The 24,902-nt window shown below is 43.5% G+C and overlaps 2 protein-coding genes across 4 annotated transcripts in view; one reads left to right on the top strand and one right to left on the bottom strand.

Moving 5' to 3' along the window:
• The first annotated feature begins 435 nt into the window (after positions 1-435).
• Positions 436-9,955, top strand: crmp1 (collapsin response mediator protein 1). Of its 3 annotated transcripts, none has more exons than XM_003977330.2 (14): positions 438-888; positions 2,215-2,303; positions 2,408-2,592; positions 2,901-3,065; positions 3,515-3,576; positions 3,676-3,756; positions 4,379-4,447; positions 4,524-4,644; positions 4,746-4,902; positions 6,021-6,162; positions 6,235-6,405; positions 7,119-7,298; positions 7,845-8,010; positions 8,248-9,955. In XM_003977330.2, exons 1-14 carry the CDS (start codon positions 544-546, stop codon positions 8,337-8,339), a joined length of 2,025 nt encoding a protein of 674 aa, XP_003977379.1. In that variant the 5' UTR covers positions 438-543; the 3' UTR covers positions 8,340-9,955. The 3 variants fall into 3 exon arrangements, with proteins under 3 accessions (XP_029707186.1, XP_003977379.1, XP_029707187.1); XM_029851327.1 differs by lacking the exon at positions 438-888 and adding an exon at positions 1,362-1,590; XM_029851326.1 differs by lacking the exons at positions 7,845-8,010; positions 8,248-9,955 and adding an exon at positions 7,524-7,803 and having other exon boundaries at positions 436-888.
• Positions 9,956-18,272: 8,317 nt separating this feature from the next.
• Positions 18,273-24,902, bottom strand: part of pcdh7a (protocadherin 7a) — a 36,595-nt gene continuing 29,965 nt past the window's right edge. The window contains exons 4-5 of the mRNA XM_011618489.2: positions 23,268-23,469; positions 18,273-21,772 (exon numbers count right to left, since the gene is read on the bottom strand). Coding sequence (XP_011616791.1) covers positions 21,243-21,772; positions 23,268-23,469 — 732 coding nt within the window. The 3' untranslated portion in view covers positions 18,273-21,242. The remainder of the gene's footprint in view (positions 21,773-23,267; positions 23,470-24,902) is intronic.

The raw sequence follows: 24,902 nt of genomic DNA, 5'->3' as shown, positions 1-24,902 counted from the left end.
GCACACAGGTCAGTGACTTTAATAATAAAAGGTAAAACGAGGTTGAGTTACCTGCAGGTTTTGCTCAGCACAGCAGCTTCTCTGATTTACAGTTCAGTGTGCAATGAAAGACCCCCAACCCCCCATGACAACAGCAGTTAACTCTGTCTCGCCCTCCAGATGTGGGTTAAAAGATGACACATGCTGGTTTAATCCGCTCATGTGCTCACCATCTACCCCCCACATCAAAGGAGTAATGATGTCATGATCAGTTAGATTTGAGATTTGGATTTGTCATTTCACACACTGGCATACACATTAAAATAATAAAATAATAATAAATATCGGAAATATACTTTAAATAATGTACTTTGATTTTTGCTTTAAATATTTCAGTTGCAGCAGTGATACGATTTTGGTGTGTGCCTGCGTGCGTGCGTGCGCGCGCGCGTGTGTTACTGAGAGCCGTTTTTCACTGGCGGGGTTGTCGGTGACCCCGTTAGACGCGCAACATTCCACCCTCGTCTCGTCCAGATTTCCCAGACTCGGAAGGAGGAAGCCATCATGTCTGACTGCAGAAGACAGTGGAACCGGGAGGATGAGCTGCCGGTCTATCTGGCCGGACCGATCAGCACCGGGCCGAAGCAGAGGAAGAGCTTTGGTATGTTCAGTTCTGTGGAAGGTGCGTTCGAAAGCAAAACCATAGATTTCGACAACTACACAGTGGGGAGGAAAGGGAGCCGCACCCCGAGGAGCGGCAGCCGGGAGAGGCTAGACATTTGTGACCCGCTGGAGAAGACGCCCGGCGATGCTCGGGAGGGGACCCTGAAGTCCCCCGGAGGCAGAGAAGACGGAGGGCCAGGTGTCCAAATCAGACGTTCAGCGGGGAAGGAGAGCCCAGATGGGAAGGTAGGATGAAAGAGTCAGATTTCTAACCTCTTTTACGCGTTTTAATATTTCTGCATGCATAAGCATCATCTAGACTTCGCATCTCATCCAATTGCGTTATATAATGGTGAGTTGTGGACAATCAAAACTTGATGGGCCCATTTAAACACTCTACGTTTTTATTCCCACAAAGACCTGAATAAATAATACATTCCTGCTGCAGTGCAGGTTGCCCATGTTGCTTTACGTCAACGCAGCTGAGAAAAAAATGCCCCAAAAGGTTCATTTTAATTACTCAAGTGCACTATTTGTGTGCACTTGCATTTGTGTGCCAAGGATCATGTGTGAATATCCGGCGCGGTAAACACACAATAGTGTTTATTCAGACGCTGCGAATCATAATCTACAGTTAGGAAGGTGAAGTAAATAAGTAATAAATGGATGGCTCTGAAATGGACGTACTGACTAAATGGGCCCCGTGGCGTTCAGGGACAGAAGATCCTGTTCGACAGGCGCGCACGCACAAGCTCGCATACGCGTCCTGACGCAGGCGGCGCACAGCGGCGGATTCGTCGCTCGGTACGGAAACGCGACATTCATCGTTGGGAACAAAGGGCCGCCGATTGCATCGCAAGCCGCTGTAAGGGTTCACTGTCGGGGGCAGAAAGACGGAGCATGTCTGGGACCAGGGACCAGGAAAAGAACGGTATCCCCGAACTGACGGTGAGCGTTCCGGTCCTGCCAGAGACGGTGGCCGGAGAATCTCTTCAATATAGTCCGTAAATCCCTGCTGCCAATACCGGCAAGGAGGGGATTAAATTCTTAGCTAAGTGGCAGAGAACAGAAGATCCTTCACTTGCATGCTGCATTTGCTTGCTGGAAACATCAGAAATGTGAACTGAGAAACGTTGCGCTCAATCCTGCAATCTGCCAATCCATGAAAAAAACATCTGAGCTAAATTTCACACTGCAGACGGAAAAAAGAGAGCATCCATCAGAAGTATTCGGTTTGACTGTCAACTTGCAGCACATCTGAACCATGGGTGATCACTGGTTACCATGGAGACAGTGCATCTTCCCATTACTGTTGCCAGGCAGGTACCATCCATACTGGTACAGGATGTAACACATTTCAAAGGTCATCATATTATTACATTTAGTGTAAAGAGATTATAATGAGAAGAAGCCATTTATATTGTTTATTTCTGTCCACTCTCATAATCCAGTGTCTCCATATTAGTGTAAGGCTGTGGTTTATTTAAGTGATTGTGTAATATTAAAATGTCCTAAAATATTAAAACTCAGTTTAGTCTTTTAGTCTCTCTCTCTCTCTTCTCTCTTTTATAGAGTGAAAAAGTGTTGATCAAAGGAGGACGGGTGGTCAACGACGACCAGTCTTTTTACGCTGATGTCTACATTGAGGATGGACTCATCAAGTGTGTCCTCATTCACTCTTGACCTCTTCCACATCACCCCTGAAAACCCAGATACAACCACTGCCATCACGTTGGCCATCATTTCTCTGTTTCTACCTCGGCAGGCAGGTGGGGGAGGACTTGGCTCTGCCCGGCGATGTCAAGGTGATCGAGGCTAATGGCCGCATGGTGATGCCAGGGGGGATTGATGTCAACACCTGCCTGATGAAGCCCTACCTCGGCACCAGACCTGTGGATGATTTTTGTCAGGGCACCAAGGCTGCAATCACAGGAGGCACCACCATGATCAGTGAGTCATGCTGCCCCACTGCAAACTCACTGGGTTTCTATGTATACAAATATACACAAAAAGATCTCAATGTATGTTGCACAGACATTGCTGTAGAACAATGTGAGTGTGGAATTAAACAAGTTTGTGTGTACGGTTTGTGAACATATAGTCAGACAGTGTTTGTGTACATTATATGTCTGTACAGCACATCCATCCATTTATTCATCTGCTTCTCTGTCTGTCTATCCATCTGCCGGTCTTCCCATCCATCTGTCTATCTAGCATGCATCTTTTCATCTATACTTCTGATTTCTTCCACCCATCAGTCGACCATGTGACCCCACAACCTGGCGAGAGTCTGCTAGAGGCCTTTGAATGCTGGCAGGAGGCTGCAGATAAGAAGGCGTGTTGCGATTACTCCCTGCACGTGGACATCCCCCAGTGGAATGAAGCCGTTAAAGACGAGCTGGAGCTGCTGGTGCATGAAAAAGGTATGTCCCTATTTCATCCAGCACAGTTCCTGTTTCAGACTTGTGCTCACCCCAATGTTGGAACAGTTTCACATGAACAATGGGGACAGATTTAGAAACAACTTGGCCCACAATTGAATCCTCTTATATGGAACTCAGGGTAGAAATCTGTTGTACTCATTACAATGCTGTCATGGTGGCGCTGTAGACACTTCACATGTAATCTGTTCTAAGTAAGGAAAAAAGACTTTTCTATTGGGAGAGCTGTAACAAAGGGCGTACAATAAGCAGAGGCAGCTGCCTGCCTGCCCGAATTCTGTCAAAAGTAAATGTTACAATGGTACTTCTCTTTTACCATGCCTTTTTGGAAATGCCCCCACCCTCACTCCCCCCACCCGCCCCTCTGGGTAAACTTTGATCTTCTTGATTCGCTTTTGAATCTTCCCCAGTAATCATGTATGATGTTGTAGGTATCAACTCCTTCCAAGTGTACATGGCCTACAAGGATGTGTACCAGTTGTCAGACTCAGAGGTAGGTTTCCCAAACAAAGATTATTTTACTCAACCCTGTGTGTTTAGGTTGAAATCTGGAGAGTTTAATAATCCCATTTGTGTTTTGGGACTCCCTTAGCTCTATGAGGCCTTCTCCTTCTTGAAACAGCTTGGCGCTGTGGTCTTAGTTCATGCTGAAAATGGGGACCTGATCGCTCAGGTAAGTGTCGCCTAACACATATTTTCCTTCGCCGTCATCAACAGCCAGTAAAATTAACACACTGTTAAATTTCCTGCTGTGAAATAATACTAGAAACTCTCATCATCCAAACATTATACATGAGCTGTTCTCAGTGAGTGACTCAGGGTCTATTTTGGTTTTGTGGGTTTTTTGTAAGCCGACTTGGGCACGGCCTGTCTTTATACTAATGGTGATGATGTAACAGGGCTGTGGACAGCAGTGGTGAGATGCTGGTTGTTATTTAAATGTCAGATATGGTAAAACCAATGATGATTGATGGGAGGATGATGCTAATGATTGATGAATGACAACAAAATGTGTGTTCCATTAGCCACAGTTACCACAAATTAAGGATGAAATCAGTGGTGGGTGACGCAACAATAGCCACTACATAGCAACAAGGTTATGTTATTTAGGTTGTAATTGATTCATCAATTTCTTTCATAGTATGACAGGCCATAGAGTTATTATTGTCCACTCTCAGACTCAGGTGAGGGTACCGAAGCAGCATTCTGGTGGTTAAAATATGACATGAGAGTTCCTCAATGTAAAGTCGACAGTCACTGTTTGGGTTTTAAGATAATTCTGTTCATTTGTTTAGGAGCAGAAGAAAATCCTCGGAATGGGAATAACTGGACCGGAAGGCCATCCACTAAGTCGTCCCGAAGAGGTAATAACACGTTGATGCGTCTCACTGTTTCTCTTGGTCTGTCCCTTTAACGTTCCTCTTACGTACCGCATCGCAGCTGGAGGCTGAAGCAGTATTCCGCGCCATCACTCTGGGTAGCCGTGTTAACTGTCCTGTCTACATCACCAAGGTGATGAGCAAGAGTGCAGCTGACACGATCACGCAGGCCCGTAGGAAGGGTCAGACTCTCTCTTCCTCTATGTTGTTTTGTTTCCCAGTGTTTCTCAGCCACACTCAAACAGCATATTTCATTTTCTGTCTTCTGTATCCTTCTGGACAGGATCTGTTGTATTCGGGGAGCCGATCACAGCCAGCCTAGCCACAGATGGTTCTCACTATTTTAGCAAGAACTGGGCCAAAGCAGCTGCTTACGTGACATCTCCACCTTTGAGCCCCGACCCTACAACCCCGGACCATCTACACACGCTTCTGGCTTGGTATCTACTGAAACTTTTCTGTGACTCACACACATTAAGTCAACTAATCCTCCTTTAATTGGAAGGTCACATAAATGTTGCAGTATATGATGATGATGATTCTAAGATAAGCCTTTAGCTAAAGTATATTTCCTGGAATACTGGAGCATGTAATTACTTTGAATTAATTCAGAGCGTGTGCCTAATTTGCTGTAACCTCTGCAGAAAGTGAAATGCAAATTAGCCATAGGACACTCTGAAGATGCACCTACACTAATCTAACTCTGTTTGTGCTTAGATATCAGTTTAGTATTCATATCACGGCAAAGTGTAATGCACAATGTCAGACCTGCATCAGTAAGAGGGCCCAGCCAGATGGAGAGGAAATTAAGGTGAAAATCAGTGCCCATTATCAGTATTTCCTGGTTGGCTTAAACATTTAATTGAAAAATATCAAGCCCACGTTAGCAGCCACTTTAAACATACAATATATACTATGTATAAATAGATATCAACACACACACACACACACACACACAATGCACGGAGTATCCTGCTGTACAATTTTGACTGCCCTCAATTCCGTAAATAGCACAGCAACCAGCAACTAGAATTATTCATCATCTGTTGCCTTGGCTACCAGGAGCCTCCACTTCCTCCTTTATTTCATGCCTCCTCCCCTCTTCTTCTGAGACTTTCTGGGTGGGTCCTTGCTGTCATGCCAGTGGTGTCATCATACTGCTGTTTTGCCTGAGCTCCTGCTGAAGTGACAGGATCTAATTTTAGTTCAAGAGGTGCAAAGAAAAACACGTTTGCCTGACATTCCAGTAATCAGGCAGTTATTGTGCGAAAAGCAGCCTCTTATGTTCGTTCAGATCGAAAAGATAATTGATTGCATTTTGGTGATGCAGGTCTTTGATCAACACAGTTCAGGCTTATGGAATGTTATTTTAGTTTTTTTCCACAATCCTGGCAAGGTCATTATTTAACATTTCATTATTCTGCCCCAGAGCTCACTGAAGACACCTAGTGGTGAACAGAAGTACATACCAAATTAAAAGCTGACTATTTATTCAAGAGTTGGCACTGAGACCTGCACCTTTAGGGCCACACTGATGAGTTCATATATATTTGCACAGCGGGGACCTCCAGGTGGTGGGCAGCGCTCACTGTGCATACAACACTTCCCAGAAAGCAATTGGCAAAGATGACTTCACCCTGATCCCAGAGGGGACCAATGGGGTTGAAGAGAGGATGGGATTCGTCTGGGACAAAGCTGTGGTGAGCATTAATATAGCGCCTGTATCTGTGAAAGGTTCGTACATTCTAAATGTTCAAGATTCTGTCTGTCAGGCCATGGGGAAGATGGACGAAAACCAGTTTGTTGCTGTCACTTCGACCAATGCAGCGAAAATCTTCAACCTTTATCCACGCAAAGGCCGGATTGCCATGGGCTCTGATGCCGACGTGGTCATCTGGGACCCCGACAGCGTGAAGACCATCACTGCCAGAACTCAGCAGTCGGTGAGATGATGAGAGAAAAAAAGAAGAGAAAATGGCAGGAAATGAGGGGAAAGGCTGTCTGCTGTGTTCAGGGCATGAGCACTATTACATATGATGAGATTTTGTGAATAATTAAAAAAAAAGAACAAGTCAGAGACAACAATATCATTTTATCAGACTTTTTTAATAAAACCTTTTTAATGCCTCAAGCAAAATTTCCTTCAATCCCTTTCCATCATTTAAAAAATCTCATTGATGCAAATTAAAGTTTAACGTCTCAAGGGCGTCTGAACCAAAATAATGAAACATAAATATGCATTTTTTTGTCATTTACATGGCAAAAAAATCTTTGAAATGATAACACCTTTTGAGTGCAGTGCAGTGAAAGATAGAAGGCTTTGGTTGATGTATTCAATCTGCTCTGCTCCTTCTGACTCTAATCCAGATTGGTGCCAGCTTTTGGGTATAATCCTCTTCGCCCCTCACCCATTCTGTGCTACTATCTCTCCCTCCATCCCTTCCTATTCAACTGTCACCCCGAATGTTACACTTATCCACCCCCCCCCCCCCCCCCCATCCCTCCAACTACTTCTCTGGGATTTCAGATACAATGTCTGCTGAAATTACAAAGCGGGTCGCAATCATGAATGTCAGCGAGAACAAAGGGATTTCCTTTGTTCTTTGAACCTCATTCCCATTTTCTTTTTCATGTCTTCTCTCTCCTCTACATGCAGGCTTCAGATTACAACATCTTTGAGGGTCTGGAGTGTCGCGGGGGTCCCGCACTGGTGTTGAGTCAAGGTCGAGTAGTTTATGAAGAGGGAAATCTGCAGGTTCAGCAGGGCACCGGACGATTTATTCCCCGCAAACAATTCCCAGACTACGCTTATCAGCGTGTTAAATGCAGGAACCAGGTATGGAACACACATCTGTTAGCGCTGCAGTACTCTCCTTTAAGATTTTCTGCTATATTGTCTCTATATTTTGCAAATCTATGTATTAAAATACCGGTATATATATATTTTGTATTTCGGACCGTATTTGAGGCCGTTGTGCTGAGAAACACAGTGTTTCCATTTAGCATCAGGTGCCCGGTCAAGTATGTGACTGATGACACCATCATGTTTCCTCCATCTCAGGAAGTGCTCATTCAGGCAATGGAAACACTCTTGAGCCACGGTTCATGATGGTAGCTCTGCACAGAAAATCACATCTTCACTCTACTCTGCCAATCATAGTGGACAAAAACCAGCAGTAAAATGCCATTAGTCCATTTTCTTTCCTCTTGACATACTCCACTGGCTTCCGAGCTAGAGTGGGGTGGCTCTTCTCAAGATGTGGTTTTAGTTTTGAGGGCTTCGTGGCTTCTTTTGTAAGTGTCAACCCACACTCCACACGCTGGGTTTTCAGGCTCGAGTCTTTTTAAAGAAATGCTGCGTCTCTATGTGTTTTCTTTCCAGGTAAGGGTCAATCAAGGTGTGATGCGTGGGATGTATGATGGCCCTGTGTATGACATGGTCCCAACTCCCAAATACATCACTCCTGCACCATCAGCCAAAACGTCCCCCACTTCACACCAACCACCACCAATACGCAACCTCCACCAGTCCAACTTTAGCCTGTCAGGTATCTATCTATCTATCTATCTATCTATCTATCTATCTATCTATCTATCTATCTATCTATCTATCTATCTATCTATCTATCTATCTATCTATCTATCTATCTATCTATCTATCTATCTATCTATCTATCTCTGTCTGTCTGTCTGTCTGTCTGTCTGTCTGTCTGTCTGTCTGTCTGTCTGTCTGTCTGTCTGTCTGTCTCATTTACCTTAATAGATTATTGTAATTATGTCTCCAGGGGCACAAATTGATGACAACATTCCTCGTCGGTCTGGCCACCGCATTGTAGCGCCCCCTGGCGGTCGCTCCAACATCACCAGCCTTGGTTGAACTCTGATTACGTGTGTACGTGTGTGTCTGCGTGTGTACAGGAAGTGTGAGCACACTGGCATGAATGCATTTCTTTTTTCAGGACCGTCTTTTTCACTTTGGTGGTTTTTGTTCTTCTTGAGGTAAAAGAAAAGCACATCAATACTTCCACTAAACAGACATAGAACCACCGTCAGTCAGGAACTCACAAACATTTGGGGCACAGACACGTATGTGCACACACCCGTGCTCACGCAGACACACATGTCTGATGTAAACCCCCTTCCAAAAACTAAAAGCTGTCCCCTGTGTCATGTCTTAATGTTATCCCCTCTCCCATGAGCATGACTTTACCCTGATTCCTTCTGTCACCTGTGCTGTGTGGGTCTGCTTAGACACAGTGCTCCTTCTATTAATACCCGTCTGGTGTTCGGCAATAGAAATGACAGATTTCTCCAGCATCTTGGCAATAATTATGTCAATGTGTCCTAAAGGTGGGTTATGCAGGACTGAATGGAAAAACCCCACGATATCAACTTGGTGGATGTTGACAAGCCTTGAGCTTGTGTCAGTAGTAGCTTTTGTTGCTGTTGTAACTTCAGCTAATCAAGTCTTTTCACTACTGAATCAGTCTTTGGAACGTTTCAGCACTGAGCCTGCATGGATTGTTTGTGGGGGGCTAGGATGAATTGGAAGTTCTAAAATCCTGCACAGCCCAGCTTTAAGTATATCATTTCTGGGTCAATATCACCAGAAGGCGCATTTGCGATGTCCCATCACAAATGCTCAGTCATCATCAGTATATTACAAATTAATGAGATTCAAATATTCCCACACATGTCACTTTAATATTAAGCCAGCAAAATGTTTTCTTCTTGATTTTAGACCATTTCCCGGATTGGGTGTATGTGATTTTGGCACGTCCTGGATTCCCACTGTGGCTATTTTAATTAAAAAGTGGGTGGAAAAGTAACTTCATTGCAACATCTTTGAAGGTAGCTGTTAAAATTGTCTGATCTACTGAAAAAAATGGTAGAAAATTCACAAAGGCTCTGTATGGTGATTTTGACCCTTATACATATTGCATGTAAAATCTTTAGATATTGCACAACTTGTGGTTTATTGTTATGGTGGCTGAATCCTTTCAACAGTTTTAAAGCACACTTGTATTAAACAGCACAATCGTGTTCCTGGAGTGGTTCAGTGTAAGCTTTATTGACGCCGACTGTGGCGACAGCCACGCTTCCATTCATTTGAACATTACTGCTGAAACTCGCATTAAAGCATTTGCACTCGACCCCCACACTCAGATGTGTGTGCAAACATTTCAGTTCCCACTAACTGCATACAAGCACATCGTTCTGCCTACCAGAATGTCACAAACCTGTGAGACAAGTGATGGTTTTCTGATTAATTATGTCCTTATTGTTTTGTTGAGCTCTATTTTCTTCAGCTCTTCAACATTTTGCTAACAAGTTTTTAAATGCTTTTTAATATGTCCTTATTTCTTTGAACCTGGGTGTTTTCTTGGTAAAAATTTAAATAGCTTTGTTTCTTTGTCACTCAGTTTTGTTGCTGTTTGTCTTCAATGGAACCACAAATGGTGAATAAAGACTTGACTGTTGCTCAAACAAAAACGTGCCCTGGGTTTCTCCCCCCCTCCCCAAGCATCGTTTAAGCATCATTCAATTTAGACAGTTAAGAAACATAACCCACATATTCTGAGAGAAATTTAAACAGGTTTTTAATCTACTTTTCATGTCCATCTTGGGACGATTAGCAAGTGGACTCCAGCAACCCAACTGGCCCTGGTGGCCCTGATTAGTAATGAGGGTTAATCAGTTAAAAGAAAGTGAATGGATGGATGAATGGATGGATGGATGAATGAATGGATGGATGGATGGATGGATGGATGGATGGATGGATGGATGGATGGATGGATGAATGAATGAACGGATGGATGGATGGATGGATGGATGGATGGATGGGTGGATGGATGAATGAGTGGGTGGATGGATGGATGGATGGATGAACGAATGAATGAACAAATGAATGGATGGATGGATGGGTGGGTGGATGGATGAATGAGTGGGTGGATGGATGAACGCAGAGTACTCAAAAAACTGAACATTTGTGTGTGACAAGTTAATTATTTTAACACTTGGTTGTAGTAAGACTGGGATGCCATAACTTCACCACGCCGGTACCATCAACAGGGGACCAGGAGCACACCGAGGATCAGACGGAGCCATACACAAGCCCACCCCACCTCACTTACTGACTTACATATACCTGGAGACACACACACAAACACACACACACACACGGAAAAGGGAGTGAGCACGGGTGATTTTCTGCCCTGCTAACACACACTATTGGGATGCAAAGTGAATACATTAAGCTTAAATGCAAACGACATCAGGTAATAAACGTGATAAATAATAGAAGTTTGCAACCACAGAAACAAATGCTGTGACAACCTAAAAGCTCTGTAGTGTTAAATCAAATCAAACCCATTTCCTAAATACACTTCTGGTAAAATGTATTATTATCAATCATAAAAGTGCATTGTGGGCACATGAATAAACAGCACGGCGGTGATTTCAGCAGGACCATTAAATTGGCTGTTTTAATGGTTGAACAAGGCGATCATTTAGCCTGGGATTTTATGTTTACTCTCATTACTAAACGCTCATAAACTTAAACACAATCGTGCTCTTTTGCACCGTGATCATTTATACGTGTTTATTTTATTTCCAGAGGCGACTTAATGCACAAGTTCACATCAACATACAGATGACAACACACCAGCAATAAACCCTCAACAGCTAACAGAATTTAATGTTCATGTCATTTTTATTGATGTATGTGGAGTTTTAGACCATGACCTGTAAACCATCCCCAAATTTTTAAAGTCATTAAAGCTCAGCTCAGCCTCAGGAGTGAGACTGGGTCATTAAAAAATTTCAGGACTCCTGCGGCAGATTTTGCATTTGTCTTTTTAAAATTGCTACTAAAGATGTTGACGTTTCATGGCAGATTCATAAAACAATTATCATTTATTGTAGAAACAAACTTTTGCCAAATAAATTAAGATTATATGTTACATTTATTTTATTAACTGCTCCTTATGACAGTTTTTCCTGATGTAGCCACTTAGAAGGCTGCAAAAAGCTAATTATTAAATATCACAGTGACTGATATCATCAGTTATTATTGAAAGGCTGGCAGAAGACAAAAAGGGGGAAGAACAAGAAATGACATTGTCGCGGAACTTTAGCCGTTTGGAGAAGTAAACGATGAATCTAAGTTAGTCCATAGGAGATGGTTTATTCCAGTCAGTCGGTCAGGATACACACAAGGATGCATGCAGAGAGATCTCTGCTTAAACGTACACAGTTCTGATCTTATATAGCCGAAGGCCCGCCTCCGAGGCGCGGACACAGGACGTCTTCACAGCGTGTCTGCATGCACCGCATGTGTTTGGTGCCTTCACAGCATGTGTTCCGGCTGGCACAAGAAGTTGAATGACTGAGTATGCCCCCCCCCAGTCGTTTGACGCAGGTCTCCTTTGAACTTCAGGGCGCCTTTGTTTTCTGTAAATTCATGAGGTGGCGAACGGACTCATCTGCTCTCCCAGTCTCCACCACACCCTTCCTAAATTTCCATTTCAACCCTTCCTTTTGCACTCAATTTACATTTCACACTCAAATTCCATTTCAACATAAACACTTGGAGCTGAAATAAGAAGTTTAAACAGAAAGCCATAGGAGTAATCTAAAATCTCTGAAAGGCTGCTGGAAAAAAATGTTGACAGCCATGGTGTAAAGAGAATGACCAGCTATCACGATTCCCTCGCGAATAACATCAGACAGAAAATATACAGTCTATAAAATATGTGTCCAGAAATGTATCTGGGAAAATGGAAATAGAAAAGAGTTCCACAAATAGATGAAGGACTATTGGTTGTGCATCAGTGAGAATCTGAAGACCAGCCACATGGAGATGCAACTCCACACAACACTACACAGCAGGAAAAAGGGATGAGGAAGCGCAGAGAGCCAAAGTGTTTTGTGAATGACACAATGAGAGATGGAGGGGTCGCACCTCCAGTCACAGCAGCCAGAAGAACACGTCCCTGCAGAGAGCCTTTAAATGTGACGTTTATGAGAAAGAAGTGTCACACCCTTCAACCCAAAAGAGTTGGAGTCTCTTGCAGAAGCAACCCGACATCAAGGATAGGATGTATTCAAAAGGCGACAACTGTCAAGGAGCGGTGCTGGAGATTCAGTCTGAATGTGTGGAGTGGACACCTGAACCTGCCCTCCGAGAGAGAAACCGCGAGGAAACGGCGCCTCTGAAAAGAGCTGTGATGAAGCCTATGAAGAGTTCTGAGAGGTTGGGATTCCAAAAACAACTCCAACACTTCAAAAGGAATTTGTTCACCATGGAAACACAGTCAAACCGCTACAGGGAACTGAGGAGAAATGTGGAAATTAATGAACGCCTCTTCCACAATCACACAAAGCAGTTCACCTTCCAACTTTTTATCTCCTCAAAAACAAGCAACCCTTCACACAGGTGTTGCTGCATGTTGTAATTGCAGTGTAAAAAAGGGTTCTGTTGTCATAGGAACAACTCTCTACTCCTTGGTCATCTTTAAGACACTTGCCCAGTTCCCTCATTACTGCCGGTTCTATCATATCTGGATCTCTGCCTGGTTCCCCGTTTGAAAGCACCTTTAGGTGGATCTCTGGCTGCCAGGAACCAACTTCTGTATGACCCCTTCCTTTGTTCAAACACTATTTCCATTTCTTTCATGTTTTTGATTTACGTTGCTTATTTTCGATGGAGTCGGTGACATTTTCAATAATTGCGGTTATTAAAATGACCAGTGTTCTGCAGCAAACCGACTCTGAGTCTGGATGCATTTAAAATGTAACTGAATCCAAATGCAGTTAAGAGAAGCCAGTTAAAGCTGACCATGCAGAATTACTATCAACAGAGCAGCATATTAAACATGTCATCAATACGTTCCATAGTCATTTTTAAGGTCAACTATAATACCACACAACTAATTTAGCACTATGGAAGACTTTGAAAAATAATAATAAAAACAGATGTATTGACTTCCTAATACTTTAGAAAACTGTGTATATACTCTATATGTTGTAGAGGATTATATGAAGTATATTGGCAAATATGATGGTTTTCTTCCGAAAATGTGAAAATGAAAAAGTCCCTTCATCCTATAATAACCCAATAAAAAATGCACTCCAACAGGGGCTGTTGAATATTGAATATGTTTTCACTCTCAATGTGTCACAGCACAATCTATCACAAATTGCCACATCTGTACTATTAATACAGCCATCTGTCGTCCCTGAGGAATTCCTCCTTTTTATTGTAGTCCTTGAAAGCATCGGCTGGGTTTATTTTCAAGTTTCTTCGTTGCAGAAATTGACATCACTTGGTCTTAGGCAGCTCCTGAAAAGGAAATGATGGGTAGCAAGATGCCAATCGTGCAGTCAAACTGCTGCTTTCATGCAGTCAAATCCAGCTCGACATACTGGAAGGTTTTTTTCTGTTGGTATATATACATTTCAATCGTGTAATCTGCAGCCGGCATGGCGACGACTGTGAAGCTGCTTTTGTGACATTAGGCAGACCTCAGTGCCAAACTCGACGTGTTCCTCACCTTCATCAGATGCAGGCTGTCTGAGGGTGAAAACACTTTCAGCTTCTGAAGGTGAAGTGCAGTAGATCACAGGAGGCATTATGATTGTTCCAGGTCACTTTCAGAGAAACCAAAAGAGGCCACCATGCCGCTGCCATCTGCTCTGGGATCAAACTAAAGCCATGGAATATTCAGGTTTGGAAACCTTAAGTGATGGATTTTCCCCAGCTTCTCCAGCAGATGTGAAATCACAGAGGTGAGGAAACTGTGGAAAATAGTAGCTTTGTGTGTTTAGCCTGTGCAGAAATGGGAACAGGTGTCATAAGTATCCCTTGAAAGGAACGGGATGCTGCTTGGCAATAACAGAAGGCTTCATCATGGCAAATTACTCAGACAGCTGTGACGCGCTTCCCCAATTGATGGTTCCAGAGCTGCATCCAGCAATGCTGCCATGAAAAAAACAAACCAAAAAACCCTGTAAATGCAGTAAATAACAACCAGAACTAAATGTCATAGTATGACGAAGTACTGTCAATGCAGATTATGCTAATGGTAGGTTTTACTGTCAGTGATGTTTATACGTGTCCAAATTTGTATCATTCCTGTTAATCATGTCTGTCCTAAACATGAGTTCCTACAAGCAGATCTAAACTTTTACATGGAAAGAAAAATTCTCAACTTTACCTGATACATTTGTCTTATTTAGTCATGTTTAAATTTTATATCTGCAGGTTTCTGCCCAATGTTTCTTCCTCTAAAACTGTTTTTACAAGCCACTGCTGCCTGCATGAGCACTGTGGGTTTCTGAATGCAGAGACTTTAGAGCCACAATACATGCTAAGCTTTAGGAAAGCACAATTAGAGATGGATAAAGGGACAGATCGATATTTTAAGATTGACGGGAACTGACCCTACAAATTCAGACTCGCACTACGAGATCAGGTTTAGCTCTTTTACTGAAAATGAACAGCGTGATTGCCAACAACTCTCAGCATAGATAAAACCACGGCTAGGCAAGAAGCAGGCTGGGTGATATGGGCAGTGGAGCTCGGGTTTAGGTCTGCAGACAGAAGAGAGGCAAAATGAGCAAAAATCAAAGGAGAGGACAATGAACTGGCAAAGGTCAAAGAAGGAATCAGCCTCTTAAGCAGGAGGCAGGCGCAGATGATTGAACATAGATGAGTTGCAGGTGTCTAGAGGATCTGATGGGCCTGAACCAGGTAGTGGCCCTGCCCAGCCTGGAAATAGACAACAGGAGGAAAGACTGATAGGACACAGAAGGGTGGGGAAAGAGTGACACACTGGGGAGAACTCTTAACATGATGAATGTATGGACGGATGGAGCCATGGATGGATGAATGTATGGACAGATGGAGGCATGAACGGATGGGGGCATGGACGGATGGAGGCATGAACGGATGGATACATGGACTGATGGATGCATGGACGGATGGAGGCATGGACGGATGGGGGCATGGACAGATGGAGGCGTGGACGGATGGAGGCGTGGACGGATAGAGGCGTGGACGGGTGGAGGCATGGACGGATGGAGGCATGGGCGGATAGAGGCGTGGACGGGTGGAGGCATGGACAGATAGAGGCGTGGACGGGTGGAGGCGTGGACGGGTGGAGGCATGGACAGATGGAGGCATGGACGGATAGAGGCGTGGACGGGTGGAGGCATGGACGGATAGAGGCGTGGACGGGTGGAGGCATGGACGGATGGCCTCTGTACATAAGCTGCCACCAAGCAAAGATTCCTAATTATGATGTGCCTTACTACCAACACACTTAACTTCTGCTTAATAAAACACAGAAGTAATTACAAGTTTCAAAATTACAGCCCCAAGCTCCGCATGATTGACTCACAAATCAGCCTGGTCACAAATGCAGCTCTCACACAAGCAACAAACTTTCTCAATTAGAAGTTCAACCAAATAAACAACAACAGCATTAACAACACAGGCCTGCTCTTTGAGAAAATCAGAAGAAGCCAGGAGCTGCCAGCAGGCAAGCGCTGACAAGAGAAGAGCAGACACACCTCTGCAATCTCTGCAAACTGCAAATTACTCCATAAATGCTGGAACAACACCTTGTTCTCACACCCCTGTTTAGGAAAACACTATGTCTAGATGGCCACTATGTGAAACTGGGAAGGCAAGTATAAATTAAAAGCAAATGAATTTCTGTCAGCAGTTTAAGCTTGTTGTTTCTATGTAGCATGTAGCATTTAGTTAGCTGAAACTAGAGCTGTCACCATTATATGGTGTAAATCAGAACATACCAGACCCAATTAAACCAATACCTAGGTTATTAAAATACTAAAAACCTAATTTGTGCAGCTCTTCCTGCTTTAGCCATTTAAGAATGAAGATTGCTGCATCTTAAGAATTCATTTGAAATTCCTTCAGTACCTCAAGGCTAATACAGGAATCCTGTTTACATCTAACACAGCCAGATCTGTTTTTGCTGTCAGAACAGCCACCATAGGTTTAGAGTGATGCCGCCAACAGCCGCTAAAAGAGCAAAAATGAAGGAGCAACGTGTGAAGGATTGAAGCTTACATCCAGGAGCACCTGGAAGGTTATCAAGGAAGGATGTTTGTAGCTCTGCATAGCTTCACACGTGGCTGTGTTGGTGCTAATTCCGGCTCTCTCTGCATGAAAGGATCATTCTAAAACACAAAGGAATTTTAGGCCATGATCATTGGGACAGACCTCTGGAGCAGATGGCTCCAGAAATCATAGTGAAGGGTGTATGAGTGTGTGAGATTGTGAGGTTTCACCAGCACATTCTTTGTGGTATTCTCTTTCTAATCAATAACCTGTAGCTCCCTTGGGGTCATTTCCCAGGATTTAATTAAGAGTTCAGAGAAACTGATGTTGTTTGTTGCTGCCCAAGTGGCAGTTTGTCCAGTTATCCAGTTTTTATGGATGCCATAGAGACACTGAGCTGACATAGCATGAAGATGACTGATGACACATTAAGTGAGCCAGAAATGTTGGCAACATGTTTTATATTGCGCGGCATCAATAAATATCTTGCGCTCGCTTTTATGACTTTATTGCAAGACACCAAATTGGACCTTTGGGGTTTTTTCTCTCCAGAAGAATGTTTAGTAATTCATTATTTGGAGTTAAAAGCTTATGCTCGCAGTTCCATCACAACAGTTATTGGCTGGTTAACACAGCAAAATGACATTTTAAAATTATATTTTGACACAAGGCATGGTTTAAGAGCAGGTAAACATTGTCCATCTACATCAAATAAATCAACCAAGGATGTTAAAACACACATTTGTAATTACAGGTTATTAATTTAATGGGTATGTATTAATGAAGGAAGATTTTTGTAAAAGGAAATAAACATGCGTGGCTATGTGCTAAACACGCACATTCTAAATAGACCTAAGATGGAATTTTCGGTAAAATTGTTGTAAAGATATTTTTTCTTTCCGTTCCGATCAGTAAAACCAGAGGTTGAAACGCTCCCTGCGACTCCCGGACAATGGAGGTAATGTCGACTCTTGGCCGCATGGTGTCAGTGTTGCACACTGGACACAAAGTGTCGCTCTTTGACATTCAGAGTCCTTCACGCTAATCTTTGCAGCGTGCAGTTAATACCTCTGAAGTCTGTTCAGATAAATCCACGAACAAATTGCCTCCTAAATATATTCCAAAAGTTTCCCTCTAACAGGATACTGAAGAAAATCAAACTTCTAAGCATAGAGTTCTTATATGAAGCCACATTTAAATAACATAGGGCATGGAAATACATTCTTTTCAGATTGCTAGACAACCACAAGCAAGAGTTATTGACGGAAATTATATGAGTGAGGACGGGGTTTATTGTTCTGGTTGGATCAAAACGGAAGATTTGCAGGATGTGACCTTGAAAATCAGAAGAGATGATGTATAGCTGGATCATATAATTACCATATGGGATAGACTTGATTTTTTTTGTAATAGAACAATGAAACACAGTTTAATACAGTTTCCATTTGTCTTGTTGTTGCCTTCCTTGTGGGGAACGAATACAAACAACACAAAAACAATGCGGACAGACGTGTGTGTTTGAATTTTTTTAATGTCAAAGTCAAACTTTTACACGATTCAACTTCATACCAAACCAGCCGCCGACAGCTCCTCGTCCTTCCGCGACATAGCAAATGCAATTAGTTTAGTATATAATTACAGGAGAGGGGGAAGCAGAAAAACACAGCCAGCCCCATAAAAAATAAAAAGAAAGGAAAATAAGAAACACATTGTTTTCACCTCTTTTTTTCTCAAGTGCAATTTTGAAGACCTTAAGCATGCCATTGTTTCCAGTTGTCTGTTCTACAGTGTACGTTTTATCTTACATGGCTATAAGGGTTACAGCAGTGGGAGATGACAGGTACATGACGTGCGCTAAAGTCTGATGTTTTTTTTGTTTGTTTTTTTTCCTTTTTTTAAAGATGTAAGTGACAGATCTCAGGCTCGGCGTTCGCTGTCGGTCTCCCGTCTTTGTTTTGCAAATGACAGAAACAGAGTCATGTTTAAACGTGCAGTATAAAAAAGAGATTAATGTACAGCAGGATCCTTTCAATCCAGATGTGGGGTGGGTGGGGGTGGGGAGTTTGAAAGGCGCCTTAAAAGAACTGCCTTAAAACAGCAGTTTGCAGAAGAAAGGGAATCTGCCACTTTGAAGCATCAGAGCTGTTTCAAGAGTCTCTTTCCACGCGGTGACGATAAACCGCAATGTCCGAGTCTTTGTTGCGCATCTCTCTCTCCCAGAGAGAGAGAGCGTGTCCCCAGTCTCTCAGTGCTTCCACCACATCCTGCAGGACGCTGTGATTGTTTTCACACCTTTGCTTTATGTGAATTCTCTCTGAGCCGATTACCCTCATGCGTCAGGCCTCGAGTGTTCTTTACGTCCCGGGCACAGTCCATCAATAACGGAGCTCCGTAAACAGCCATGTTGGGGATTAAGGGGGTCGTGAAAGGCTTAGGGAGTAAGTACATCAGTGGTCTAACATAGCAGATGAGAAGATGGACATATATACAGTTAATGAAGAAAAATAAAGCGTGGGCAATCATTTCTTAGGCTGCGGAGTAAAAGATGAAATCATGGTACTTACAGTCCACAGTGACCACAGTTTGTTTGTTAACCTTTAAATTTCTCCCTCACAGCACGGTGAGCATGTCTTATTCGCCTTATCCTATCCAAAACAGCCAGAGAAGTGAAGACGCAGACTGGAAACATCCAGAACCGTTACATTCGGACTTAGACATTAATGAGATCAGTGCAGATCAACAGAGGAGACGAGGAGAGAAAGGAAACATGTGAAGACCAGAGGGACGACCTAACCCTATTATCCCTATCACACCACCGAACCACACACTGATGATGGGAATTAAGATGTGCCGGCCTCCAATCTTCACCCACTCGTCAGCCCGGTGCAGCCGAGTGTGTCTGAATAAGTAGAGTAGCTGCTGGGAAGGACGAGCGCAAAGGAGCGCGTTATCTGTGCAGTCCAGCACAGCAGCACGGGCGTGTGGGACTGTGTGAAAGGCTGCAGCAAGGCTTCGTGTTTGGCCCGTGGCACCCTTTTACACCGACTTGTGCAAACAGGAGAAAAAGGCCCAAGGTTGACCTAAAGTTGCGCCACGATAAACAGTTGAACCTACTGAAGCTCACTCCCTCGCCGCCAGCAGTCTTCCCCCGTTAGCACACGCAGGGAGCAAAGATGTTTCCAAATAGGCGTGGTATTCAAAAAAGGCATGTGGTTTTAAACGAGAGAAAAAAGTTAGCATTATCTTTCTTTCATGCAGAGTCCTTTTTTTCTTATTTTTTCCTCACAGGAGTTTTTTTTCCCCAAGTCCTACTTACAGTTGTTGAATATTTTATGTTTCCACATTTTCTTATGACAAATAAGATGCCTGAAGTTCCCTTTAATGTAGCCTCAAACATCAGTCACAGATGAGTACTTATTTAATACATTTTATGCTTAAATACTGGCTATATGCTGTGTGTATGCCTGTGCTTATGTTTTTCAGGATGAAAGTTAATGTCGGTTTTAGATATGCTATGTTACACAGCCACTGAATCGTGTCACAAACCGTGGCTCCGTGCGTGTTCACATTTCGCGGACGCACCATGAATTTGTGTTTGCATGCTTAGATCTGTATGCTAAGCGCGTGCATGCGTGCATGTATGTGTGCGGCTCGAGTTCATAAGAGCACCAATGACACGTTGTCTACTGTAAAGTGCGGGTGAACCCAGCACCTCAGTCTACTCTGAAACGGCGGCTGACAGCAGGCAAAAAATGCTGCATCAGTTGCGCACATATAATACACGGTTTACATACGGGGCATTTAGGAAGGGGAAAAAAACCAAATCCACTAGCCAGACTACACACTACCAGAGAGCATTGTTGTAGATAATGATGTCTAATTACTGTAAGAAGTCCTTTAAAGTTGTTGCTGTGTTCTGACTTAATTGTGTTTTTATGCCTGATTGACGTGAGCATGTTTTTCATGTTTTTCAAGTCATATATAACTGTACAGTAGCCGCATGTACTCTGCTTAAAATTCACTTCAAACCCAATGAAGTGCATGTTCGAAGGCTCCCGCTGTGGTACAATCTAGTTGATTGGACAACACAGAGTCTGATTGGTTTCAGCTGCAGCCAAAGAAATCAAATTGATGCCTGTTACTTCTTTTTTGTCAGTTTCTCTGAAGACCAGTGTTTTCCTTCAGCAGATGGTTCAGCCTTTGAGTCCAGGCTCGATGTAGCCTCAGCAAATGCACCAAAGTATGTGCCAAAATATTTATAGCATCAGGTTTTTACTTAGATTCAGCTCTCTCTTCTTCACCCAGATTGGGAGGGTCAGACATGCATTGGATTCAGGTAAAAAGAAGAGTGAAGTTATCCTCCTCCACATGGCCATGAATAGAATATTTGCCGTTCGGCGACCTCAGTGTTGGATAAAAAAAAGTGTTTATTTTCTTTTAGAAAGTACTCCTGTTAAATCCTCCCCAAAGCGATGATCCATCGCTTGCTTTAGTTTAAGTGCCTTTAAATATATGTCGGAATCCAAAAGGTCCAATTTGATTTACAGCAGTTCTGACTTGGTATTTTGTCACAAGTTTAAAAAGGAGGTCTAAATTCCTAACTTGCCAGGTAAGATCTCAATCTGTTTTGTTGTCTTCTTTTTGTTTTAGAAAAGTGTGTTGGGTGGTGATGATTGCACTGTTGCTGAGCTGTCACAGGTAGACCTCACGGCGTGACAGCGTGAGGCAGGACGCGGTCTTGTAGTCCCCTCCTGTCCGCGTCAGTGGTATGACCTCAGGTGGGTTCTGGCTCTCTCCCCCTTCCTCCTCTTGCTGGCGCCGTCCGAGGCCTGCGCTGCTGAACGTGTCGTAGGATGCTGACGTCATCTTGCGGTTCAGAAGGTTACGGTTGTGATCGCCCACGTTCCTGTTGCGATCTCCTCTACTGAGGGTGCCGAGAGGGTCGCCGTTGGCCAGTGGTAATCTCTCGCTGCTGACAACGCCAGGTTCTGAGCTCCCCGCGCTGCCAGCGCTCTCGCTGTCGCTCTCGTGATCGTTACGGCGAAGGTTGTTGTTATCGTCTCCGGGGGAAAAGGTCGAGAGCCTTGGAGGGTCGCTGCCATGGCGTTGGCGCTGGCGAGGTGAGGGCCGGATGGGCATCCAGCAAGTGTCAGAGTGGCCAAACTCATCGCAGTCCCTGGTACATTTTCCAGTCAGAGCGACATCTGGCAGTTGCCTGGCATCTGGACGTACAAAAGAGAATGAGAAAATAAAGATGATACAAGCTGGCAAAGAAGAGCTGACCATTTCAAAGTGTGCGATTGTAGAAAACACCACCTAGTGGCTAATCTTGAAGGCTGAAATTGCTGAAAAGCTCTCATGAATCCCTAAAACGTTACTTGTTAATGACGGTTTTCAGGGACCTAGAAATTCATCATTTAATGGTTTTGACCAGAGCAGTCAGAAAAATACTCTATGGAGGAGGGGGTGAGTGTGTGGGGCAGTGGCTGGACGTATGACTGCACTGGGTCCAAGGCCAGGAGAAATTAGCGAAATATCAGGTGAGGAAGACATGAGTAAGAAGGTGGTTAAGCAGTGAGGGAAAAAGCTCGTAAGAGAGAGAAAAGAATAAAAAATCAGCATGAAAAATGATGTCCTTGCAAAATGGAAATTGCGTACTTTAAAAGAACATTAAGCACTACATGAAAGGTGAAACCTGAGGTCAAATCAAACATCTATTGAAGCCCAAGGGGAGATAATTGCCACAAATTTGGGTTATAAATATTAATGGCCTCACACATAGTGAAGGAATTATGGTTTTAATACATAGCTGGATCAAATGAAACAGCTGAGGTTGTGTTCTGCATGTTTCAGATGTTCATTATTATAAATTACCACAAATGTCGATAGGTGGTTAAAAAATTAGCCTTCGTCATTTGTTCTGAGAACTTTGATCACACACAGATGATCAGGGGTGTTCGTTCAGGAACTGTTCACTTTAAATACTGACATGAGTTCAAGCCGAGTCCAGTTTAGACAGAACTTTTGCATGTCAGATACCATCATGATCATCATCATCAACAACAACAACCCCTCAACTGGTTCAAGAGGTTATTGAGGTCACCAATGATCCACAATCCATGTCCTGTAAGGTCAAAGGTTATTCTAATATCATGGAAGGAGGCCATTTGGTTTCCAAGAATAATCAATACTGTGCTAAAGGCAAACACAACTTTTAACAGTGAGCAACAGCAAAAAAAGGGAGAATCTTATAACAGTAAATAAAAACTCAGACAGCAGAAATGTAACATTTAACCCCTAGAAGGCTGACGTGGAGCTGTTATGGTTTCAGCATGACCACAAAGAAAAGAAACAGCAAAGACGTTGTTTTTTTTTTGCGACTCTTGATCCCTGACAAAGACCTGAAATCGAAAAGGTATAAACACAATTTAATTTCTTGGGTTTGAGCTGCTGACTGACAGGTACATTTTGCCGTGCATTAGCTTCTAAAAAAGATACTAAGAAAGGAATTCCATCCTGCGTGAAAAGAAAAGCCTTCAAAAACCTTGATGACAAGTCAAGGTTTTACAGCACCTGCGTGCACATGCATGTGTCCGTGCACGTTTGTGGAAAAAAAAATGGCCTTGAAAGACAAAGACCTTCAGCAATGAATGAAAAGATGAATTTATGATGTTTTCTGTAATTTCTCGATGCCTGCGTTCGTTTGCCTGCTCTGACCATTTTCCACATGCTCCTCTTCCCCGACGCTGCCCTCCGGGGTGGTCCGCTCGTAGCCTTCCTCAGGAAGCGGCAGGGCTCCCAGGCGTGGCCCCGATGAACTCTTGCTGCTGGGAGTCTCCGAATCCTCTAGGCCGCTGTCATAACAACCGCCGTCCTGAGGCTGGCTGACCACAGAGAAGGTCACTCGGCGAAGGGTCCCCTGCGGAAAACACACACACACACACACACACACACACACACAATGTATTAATCATCCAGGATGCCTAATCTGAGATCCTAAATCTGGGGATTAGACTGTTTTATGCAGGGGTCTGCACAGACATATTGAGATTATCTGTTCTTGTTTGCCTTGATTATGAGTTTAGATGCTACGATGCAGGGGTAATAATAATTAACCCGCCACAGCATCTTTAAGTGTTGGGGGGGTTTAATCCCAGTTTTGATTGATGCTGCAGGATGCAGTTGATGTTTACCAACCTTGGCCTTATTTTCCAGTTGGAAATGTGCCTACAAGTGGCAGCTGGCAATATAGAGTGTACTGACAAAAACACCGCTGCTGTGTCAGGTGCTTTGTCAATATTATGCTTCCTACCCTGGAAAAGAGTGTCCAGCACTCGCTTTTCAAATATGCAGGAAAAATAAACACCAACAATAGTGCAACTCTTCTGGTGAGATTTGCCTCAGAGAAGTGATCTTTCTTGCCAAATCTTGGCATTGGAATAACTCCATGCCAAGATGTCACTTCGTCTGCTTTTTTAAGGAGATGGGAGACGGCAGTCGAGTTGATCGTGTCACCGCCATGGCTAATTAACTGGATCCAAGCCTTGGGAAGCATGTCACTGCTGGGAGGATTTTCTGCAAGCTTTCGTGTTCAGTGTTGTGCCACAACGTCAGGCGACTGTGTGACTGTATCAGGCAGGTTTGGTGTTACCATTAACAGCAGACCTGCCTGATACAGTCACACTGTTGCTCCGTAAAACGTGGAACCATGCAGTTGTGAAATGTTGCAAATAAACTCTGTCCATTTGTTTGAATTTTAAATCAGCTCCAAATATGCTATCATTGCTGTGTATAATTGCTTTATTAGCAAATTTGGAGTGTCACTCTTCTGAAACCCATATGCTTTGCAGATTTGCTCAGAAGGTTTTCCATTTCATTGTTTGCTATTAAATGACACCCCCCCAACCCATTTAGAATCTTTAATATTAGTCATTTTTCTGTGGATAAACTGCCGTGAGGTCTGGCTGAAAACTAAGAGACAGAGTCTATATTTTCACGCGGTTCCCATCCTTATCAGTACACACAAGTAGCCATCAACTCTGTCCGTGCTGCAGTGGAATAGCTGGTGATTCACTAAGAACTGACATCATTCACTCAAACTGAGCATCAAAGCTGCTGACATCTCAGCACACAAATCACTCTGGTCTAGTTAGCAGAGCAGCTTCGACTTTATGGGGGGCATACTGTAATACATCCATGCTGAGAAAATATCAGAGACAGTTAAATGTCTCCCTCTGGCCTGGAGGGACCACTCTGCACCAGGAAGCCTACTTCCACCCAACACCCCCCTGCATCTCTGCTCATGCTCATTTATCCAGTCGCCAAATTACAATCCCTTCAATTTACATCTGC

The sequence above is a fragment of the Takifugu rubripes genome, chromosome 17 (assembly GCF_901000725.2).
Source record: "Takifugu rubripes chromosome 17, fTakRub1.2, whole genome shotgun sequence".
Taxonomy (NCBI): Eukaryota; Metazoa; Chordata; class Actinopteri; order Tetraodontiformes; family Tetraodontidae; genus Takifugu; species Takifugu rubripes.
Note: the sequence above shows the minus strand (reverse complement) of the source record. Positions and strands in the feature narration are given on the sequence as shown.